This window comes from Drosophila guanche, unplaced genomic scaffold, assembly GCF_900245975.1.
Source record: "Drosophila guanche unplaced genomic scaffold, DGUA_6, whole genome shotgun sequence".
Classification (NCBI taxonomy): domain Eukaryota; kingdom Metazoa; phylum Arthropoda; class Insecta; order Diptera; family Drosophilidae; genus Drosophila; species Drosophila guanche.
Genome location: NW_022995747.1, coordinates 2,262,629 through 2,271,708, shown reverse-complemented (window position 1 = coordinate 2,271,708; position 9,080 = coordinate 2,262,629). Strand labels below are relative to the sequence as shown.

At 39.7% G+C, this 9,080-nt stretch overlaps 2 protein-coding genes across 2 annotated transcripts; one reads left to right on the top strand and one right to left on the bottom strand.

The window, feature by feature from the left end:
• Nucleotides 1-1,294: 1,294 nt before the first annotated feature.
• Nucleotides 1,295-1,884, bottom strand: LOC117583193. Its single transcript, XM_034271396.1, has one exon. It carries the CDS (start codon nt 1,811-1,813, stop codon nt 1,382-1,384), a length of 432 nt encoding a protein of 143 aa, XP_034127287.1. The 5' UTR covers nt 1,814-1,884; the 3' UTR covers nt 1,295-1,381.
• Nucleotides 1,885-5,702: 3,818 nt separating this feature from the next.
• On the top strand, nt 5,703-6,375 carry LOC117583154. Its single transcript, XM_034271348.1, has 3 exons — nt 5,703-5,768; nt 5,830-6,147; nt 6,211-6,375. The coding sequence occupies exons 1-3, from the start codon at nt 5,703-5,705 to the stop codon at nt 6,373-6,375; spliced, it is 549 nt and encodes a 182-aa protein (XP_034127239.1).
• Nucleotides 6,376-9,080: the final 2,705 nt, after the last annotated feature.

Sequence of the window (9,080 nt, the reverse complement as noted above, 5' to 3'; positions counted from 1 at the left end):
TTGTTTTTTTTTTTTATCGAGAAATTTCGTTATTGGATTCTGTGCACCGAAACAGACCGACTTAGCACTTAGATTACTTAGTTTTAGTTATATGTAGATAGTTCCGCTCTTCCTTGCTTAGTTTATAGCTCTCTGTTTCTGGTCTGCTTGAAAGTCAATGAACCACCGTCATCTTTTTACTTATTAACGATTTCACTTCCTCATTACGAATGTAAACAAAGTGCACGTTTTCCATTTCAAATATTCTCAGAAATCTAAAAGTTGTGTGGAAAATAAATGCAACCCCCTCCCCCCCCACATCTCTCTCCCAGTCCTTTAATGTCAGATCTCTATCTCTCTTTCACTCGCGCTCTCTTTTTATATCCTCTATCTCGCTGCATCTCTTTTTCTCTGAACAAAGAAGATTTTTCATTCAACGTTTGTCTTTGTCATCATTTTACTCTGATTTATTCTTGGTTTTGCTTTCGTTCTGCTGCACGTTGTACATATTTACATACATCGTTATGTATATGTGTGTACATATGTTTCTTTTTCGCCTTTAAGATTTCGGAATGACAACAGAGATTTCGTATTCTTCAATTAATTGAATCAGAGCTGAGCGAATTACAAAAAACACTCATGATAAATGCAAAGGCCACATGATAATGAGATGACGAAGTAGGAGACGACAATAAACCCGTAAACAAAGCAAAGGAAAGCAAAACTGTGCTGCCATTAAGGAAGTGATGGAAGCAGTGCATTGAAAACAGCTACAAACGTATTAAATACCCTCTAAAAACCCTAAATAATATATTCACGTATGGGAAATGCTTTGAATTTGTTGTGCATCATTGTCCAATCCAAACTCTTTCCTTGCTGTAGGGTATCGCACCTGAAGAGCACACGGACAAGTGAACCAGACAAAAGCCAAAGGCAAATGAGCCAGTAAAGCGCTGCTGCAACTCGAGTTTGAACTTTTCCTTGGGTTTTTTTTTATTCCTAGACAGGCAACAACCTGACAATGGACACAGGACACAGGGAGAGCAGTGAAAGGGAGTTTCGGGGGCTACTGTGAAATGAAACCTAGTTCGGGGAATGGGAAACTGTAAAGTGGAGTAGTAGAAATGGAAAAAGTAAACCACAAGACCGACGCAGCTGTTTGTTCTTTGTGAGTGTTTGTTGAATGCGGAATGTGGATTGTGGAATGATGTGAATGTCCCGCACACAAAGGACAATAGCCCCCGGATGGGCGTCGATGTTCTCAGTTAATGCGAGTTCCAGAGTGTTCCACAAACGAGGACGAGTCATTGCCCCATTTTCAACGCTTCAAAGAATTCAGCTTTATTGGATTTCAATGCGAATTAAATTATTTTTTCAGCACTTCAGTGAAGGACTCTGAATCTCAGTGATTGTCGGAGACTGAACTCCACTGTGGATAGTTTGGATCGTGCATGTACACCAAACGATTGCTATTCCCAGGCACTAGCGGAGATTCATCTAACCGCTGGAGCATCTTCATCAGCGGCGATAGCTGAGCTGTTTTCCTGGTAAGAACTCTGACAGCATACTCATCAATATCCCGTCTCAATTGCTCCACCACGCTGGGCACCATCGAATAGCAGCCAAAGCGGCACTCGAAGAATCCGTTAGCCACGCCCGCTCTCAGCACATCGGCCACAACGGGTTGGATGGGCTGCAGTGGGAGCTTGTACACCGTGGATACCCGTTCGGCCACCTCCGAAATGCTGGCGGGTCGACCCAACACCTTAAGCACCTCCAGCACCAAGGCTCCCTTCTGCCTTCCAAGACTTGTGGGATTTGGATTCCGATTCATTATCGAAAGAAGGAATTTTCGGTAAACAATTTAGAATTTGCGCTAAAGAGATATTTGTGTAGATTTTACTCCTCTGTTCTTGAATTTCTTTTGACAGGGAATTGCTTTGGCAAAGGTTGTTGTGTTGAAATCTTTTCAGAAATTCAAACAAAAGCAAATCCGTATAATGGGAAGGGACCCCTTCAATTACAATGCGGGATATCAAGCTCTCAGCAAATGCCAAAGGATATATCAATCCTTTTTTGGCAAACCATACCCGACAAATTCAAGTCAACAAAAAATGCCTTGCTCAATGCCAAACTAATTTCTTATTACTAATGTCTCATTGGAGGGGGTATTGGCGCCAAGAAAGTCGTAAAAAGAGCACGCACAATGACCCCCCACCATCAGTCCAAAGCTCTTGGGAAAACACCACCCAAGGGGGGATCCAGTCAATTGGCGACAACTCGACGCCTACCACTCTCTTTCTCTTTTTCTTGTGTCCTTCTCTTTTTCGGTCTTTAAACAACAGCCTTGTGGGGACACTCTGCTGGGGGAGTAGCCAGAATATTATGTCATTGCGTGGGTTTGGGGGTTGGGCTGATACAAATTAAAGTCCAAAGAAAATAACAACTTTAGCGCTTATCGATTTTTTGTTGCTGTCTGTTTTGCATCTCCGGGGAGAGACTGTCGCCCGCACAACGCTTTGTTTGTTGAGGCAGGAAGGGTAACTCAAATTCAAATTAAACAGGGAGAAGCCACAAGCCACGAACCGCGACAAGGGTGAACACATTTCCATTCTGTGGGGTTAACACTGAACCGAGCGAAATGACTCATCTTTGGCCACATTTTTCAAGGGTGGGCGGCAACACAAATATCCACAATTACTCGCAGATACAAAATAGAAGCAGAGACATGCAGAGAGATGGATGGAAAACACATTTCATAGCTTTTAAAGTGTTGCACATGGCCCCTGCTGTTGCCGGACAAGATCAAGGTTCACTCTCTCAAGAGAGAGAGAGAGAGTAAAATTAAATTGAAAATTCCGAAAGGAAAAGCAAAGAAATCTTGGCCCATGGCCAGGAAAATTTTAATAATTATTTGAAATAGACCATGCTCAGCAGTCGCTCCCTCCCAAACGATTTTCCACCATTTATAAACAAATTAATTGATTTTCGTTTGTTCCTCACCTGAAGAAATCTTTTTTTTAGTACTTTCCGCGTTTGATAATATTTTTTTAGTCGTTATTTAATTTATATTATTTTTATTTATTTATTCAAATTTTCAAGTCCTTTTTGCCTTACGATGTGCATGGAGGTGCCACTTGTTCGTTAATGAGGCTTCGCCCCTGCAGTGGCATCATATTTAAGGCTTGTTTCCCTGCAAAAGCCACTGACAAAGACACAATGGGGAGACAGATGGAACAAAAGTCAGGAAAAGTCAACCCCAACCCCAAACCAACCCAACCAACCGACAAGGGAATCGAAATCAACCCAGAACAAGCAACGTGAGAACTTTTGTCACAATCGAAAAAAAGTAACGTAAAACATGAAGAATACTCTAATTATAGATTTATAGATATTGTATCTACAAATGAGAACGCATCGAACAAATGTTTTCAATATCGTGGGACCAAAGGTGAGCAGCGGGGAAGACGCAATTGGAAGTTATTGGTAATTGCCGCCGATAAGAAATCGCTTGAACACTTTCTAATCCATTTCTGTGATTTGACGATGTCAGTCACGTAATTTGAATATATTTTTGGCATTTTTATTTGTTTAAGAATTGCCGAATGGAAATACGAGAAATGTGACGACAATTTTAAAGCGTTTCTTTTATTTGTAAGTGAAATTTTCATGTCGTGTCTCAAAGTTTCTCGTCCTTTCAATAAATTGCCACACATTTCGAGTATTTTTGGCAAAGAAAAATATGAACGGAAGAATTTTTCTTTTGTGATTAATATATGGTATTTATAATAAAGTTGCGTTGGTAATAAATCACAGCTTGAATTCAAATCAAGTTTTTTTAGCACCTCCTCCCTCCCAAAAAAACTGTGCAACTCTGTGGGGACTCGAGAATTCTCGCCTCTGGGGGCATAAAGAAATATGCAAATAGTCAGCGACGCTTGATTGATTTGTGTATGTCAGGTCTGTGTGTGTTTTGTTCTCTAATTTTGGTACCTACGACTCAATTGATCGACACGCAGACAGACATATTCACGCGGAATTGTTTAGATTGCAACAAATTGATTTATGACGAGAACAACAATGCGGAAATGCCTGAGAAACGTTTTCAAATGTATGTAGATTGAATCTTTAGATATTTAAGCCGAAAGACAAACCCAAAATAAATGGAAATGCATATTCATTCGAGTGTGACAATTAAAGAGACGTAAAGAGATGCACACGCCCTCTGGCGCTTTTCTTTTGGCCTCTTTGCAACAAGATGACAAGTGAAAAATGATGAGAAAATTCGTATAGTTTTTGTAATTGGAATAAAACTTGTCGCCGGCTTTTGGTTGGGCGCCAACAAATGGGTATGGGACTCGGACCCGGACTGGGCAGTTCTGATTGTTATAAATTCGTTCATGTAATTTACTTGGCAGCAAATGGGGGACGTGAATAAATAAATTATATGCATTTAATTAATTAGAGATGTTCCAAGCGATGACAGAATGGGTTTAATAAATTATCCCGAATTCAAAATAATTCTGCAGTTTAGATTTAAGATGACAAAAATTATTTGTTATTGTGTGGGAATAATTATCCTAAATGAATGATTTTCTGCAGGATAGTTCCTAAAGCATAGTTGTAAACTGAAAGTACGAGTATCTGAGAGATGTCACTGCTGCTGCCTGCTGCACTTCTCTCGGTTGTAATTTGACGCAGAACGATGCTCGAAACCGACAAGCATTTTTCGCTATTCTTAGCCGGTCAAAATTGGGTCAGCAAACGATGCTGCGGTTGGCCAACAGCAACCCAACAGAGCCACGAGCCAAACATTTTCCCATCCACAGCCACAGCCGCAGATTGAGAGGCACAGAGAGGAAGAGACTGAGAGAGCGAATAAGAATCGGCGAGGCGCCTCTTTCCACTTTTTGTTGTATCTTTTTTTTTTTAATTTCTATTATTTATATAAATAGGAATTTAATTGATTTTTAGTGTTGTTTCCACGCCTCAAATTTTGTTTCGCACTTCGGTAAGCAGCAAACGGAATTTGCTTCTTAAACGAATTTTAATGCAAAATCAATTTTATAGCCTGCCGCAAGAGTTGCTCCCACGCTACCACCTCCAGTGACATCATCGATTAAACGATTCAATTTCCTAGTGGCACAGCGCAGCATCCTTTGTGGATTATGCATACATATTTATGTATATGCATACATCCTGCTGACATCATTTAACGCCTTTACTGTTCAAGTTTTTCAACTGATGTTCTCATTTTCATATTCTCACTCTTTCGCGTTCTTTTTGCTGCCTCTCACTTCCACGTGTTGTACTTTAGCAGGACCGAACGAACACAAGGACCGAAGTGTTAGTTACTCTACAAGGCTCAGGCATTCATGAATTTCATGATAACCAAACACATGGTTCTCTCGAATAGCCAGGCAAAGAGCTCCTGAATTCATCCTTAGCATAAGCAGATCAAGTTTGGACTAATAGACACATTAATTTTAATGTTTGTATTAGGAAAACGCTGCAGAAGATAATTATACATTGGTTAATTGGCACACAAATACAAATTTCTCTTCATATTATATCATATGTACATTTAAATACAATCCAAACACGATTACCGAATAGATAAATGTGTAAAATGTGAAAAAAACTACTCGTGCGCATAAAAACTGACTAGGATTATTTCATTATTAGAATTAAACGGCCATTCGTTGATCATTCGTTCAGTAGCAATGAAGTCCAAGCTAATCTTCTGTGTTCTATTCGGAATATTTCTAACTTCAATATTCGATCAGCATGTAAGTAAATCCCAATACTTGTTACGAAATGTGTTAATCCTGCATTATGAGCTCCTTTCAGGATGCGTTAGTTTTCAAGTTTACGAACTTGGTCTGCGAGAGTTACAATAAATCGTGGTTCGTATTCCAAAATTGTCGTCTGAAGGCCGTCAGTCGAAACAAAGTGACTTTCAATATGAATGGGACGATATTACATCCGGTCAACGATGCATCAGCATATGGAAAGATATTTAAAAGGGCCAATGGCTATAAGCCATGGCTTTATGAGGTCAAAGTTGATATCTGTCAGTATTTTCGAAAGCCAAATAATCCCCTTGTTGGAATCATTTATGCGCTCTTCAAACAGTACACCAATATAAATCACACATGCCCCTTTATAGTAATACAATAATCCAAAGTTTGTTTCACACTAGTGCTAAAGCATTTCAAATTCCCATTATAGGGTCCACAGATTATTAAGGATTTTTATCTAAGACCTGACCTGCTGCAGGTACCTTTGCCGACTGGTGATTATTTATTGATGATTCGATGGTACTTTGATAGGAAGCTACAGTTCGATACGAATGCGAGTTTTGTGTTCGAAGAGGACCTTATGAACAGAAACTGAAATAAAAATGGATTGTACAAAATACTGCATATCTCCATAATTATAATTATAATTTACAAAAATTGTTCAAAAAGTGTTCAATGCAATTAAACTCTATCGTGCGGAAAATAGACCAATCGAATAATTTTCTTTTTAAATAAATAGTTAAGTATACAAAAATCTAAAACGAACTTGGGGAGTGGCCTTTTTGGGTTTTAAAATGCCTTCAAATATCTAACAGTAGGAGAGAATTTGCTTTATCTTAAAGGGTAAATAAATCCGCATTTATTATATACAGAAAGAACTATGTCCGCCTGCACAGGAACCCAACTGGGTAATGGGAGTGGACCCGACTCTACCCTACCCTAATCCTACACACAAGTCCTCCCGCTGTCTGCTTCATTTGAAGCACAACAACTCGGATTGGGGTCAGACCAGAGACAAAGTTTTACTCTTTAATATTTGCAAAAATTTACATAAATATTCTATAGTTTATGCGGGGGGGTTTAATTGCACGCTTCGTGCTCTCAACTTACGTGTCTCTTCAGTCGCTGTCGCTGTCGATGTCGTGTGGGTCTGTCATATATGCAGCATTAACTGGAATTAAATATAGGAAATATGATCTGAATAAGTAAGGTAATACTCGGCAGTACTCGCGTACATGGCATGCAAATACAAATAGCCTATGATCATAATTTATTGTCTATAATTATTATGCTACCGACTACTCACTCGTCTGACATTTCAATGTTGAGGCCAATTAAAGATTTTAGACGGGCTGCGGGACGGGTTATGTGTGAGGGGGGGCCTCCATTCATTATTGTATATAATCATGTGGGTTGTTTGCTCGAAAAGCGAATCACAACAGCAACACCATAAGCAACAGCAACTCAGAAAACCAATTTATAAATGTCTTTTGGGCTTACGACAGATTTCAGGTTTTTCTTTTTTGTTTCTGCAAGTCGCGTGGGCCGTCAATTCAAGCCAAAGAATAATGCCAACACATCAGAAAAAAGTATACAATATAATATCAGGGAGAGTGGGAACAAAAAGAGATCAATAACTTGATGAGGATATAGTTGAATACCCTAAAAATATCTATTGAAATCCTTTGAGACCACAAAGATTGTTCTCTTTCACACGCAAATAGTTCCTGAATATCCCCGAATACCAATTCGCATTAAATGCAAATAATAATTATAAAAATAGTGTAGGTTTCCCGCATCAAAGCTCGATCGATTCCATTTTGTGTTTGTGCAATTGCATGGGAAAACAAACAGAAGATCCGCAGCAGACGCACGTAAACACCTGCTTGAGTAACGTGCAACATACGTCAGCTACCTGTGGTAATTACCACATCCCAATTGCCATTGTGCTACCCTGTCCCCTGGCATCCTTCTTCACCCTAGCCAACAGACAGCAATTGAATTGAGCACCAGACACTAGGGGGAAAACTGCAGCCGGAAAAACTCAACTCTGTCTTTGGCTGTGGGCATTTATCGAAAGCAACAGCCAAGGCACGAAAATGGCATTAAAACCCAGTGGAGACGACGTTGAAGAAAATCACTTGCGAGTAGTCTCCAGTCCCCCCAACAACAAGCCTCCCATCGACAACAAGCGAGAGGGAAAACCTAAAGAAAACAAAAATCACACAGCTACAAAGAGAGACAAAAAACGAAGTAAATAAGTTCGAAGTTGAAATTCCCTAAGAAGTGAAGTAGAGATATGGGGGAAAAAATAGAAATGAAAATAATATTATGGCAATTTGAGCACCTGTCTTTCGAGCACACGAATGCTAAAGCTATTAACAGTTACCAAACTGCATGCTAAAGCTAATGGAACTCCATAAAAGAGAGGGCATAACGACGAACGGCAAGCAAAGTTTTGCGTCTACTTTTTGGCAGTTTTCCGTTTGACGCTTGACTTCCAATGAATGAAAATAAATGGTGGCCAACAAAAAATAGTTAAAAATACTAGCACTCGTGCTAGTACTAGTATTTCGTACTATCAACCAAAACAACAAATATCAGAAACTCGTTTTTGAATAGCGGCTGCCGGTTTTTCGGTGGATTGCTGGGCTCTGGCTATGGCTCTGGCAGCCGTCAAAACCGTTGCCAAACTTGGCCAAGAGTGTGGCAATGGCAAGTGTTCGGGTTCGGCTATGTTCGGGTGTTCAGTGTTCAGTTATTTTTATAGCCACCGCAGCAACAAATGGATAGAAAGAAAGGAAACAAAAAAACTGCAACCACGACCACGACAAGTGCAGCAAACTCTGGCGCAGAGGTGAAATATGATTGCAGTCTCGTCTGGGGCCTGGGCCTTAAGGAAAACCAAAGACAAGATACCACGTAAAAGATGTTGGCGCTTTCACTACCTGCCCCCATCTGCCGCTGCAGACTTTTCCCCCCTCTTTACGAATTGAAACGCGTTTTGGGTCTACCATCTGTGGGCTGCTCAAAGCTCGAGTCATGCTCTTGCCTGGGAAGAGAGATTCTACGAGTATATCGTATCTAAGTACTCCCATATCATGTTTGACCCACACCCAAAAAATGTGTTGAGACATGTACATTTTGTAGCAAAAAATAAAAAAATAATATGCAAATTTTGGAATTATTTTGCAAGCAAATAAAATACATGAAAAATGCAGAAAATAGCTAAAAATGAGTATGAGTAAAAACCAAGTGGTTATGTTTATTTTTAATGTGTAATTTTTCTGCAATTATAAT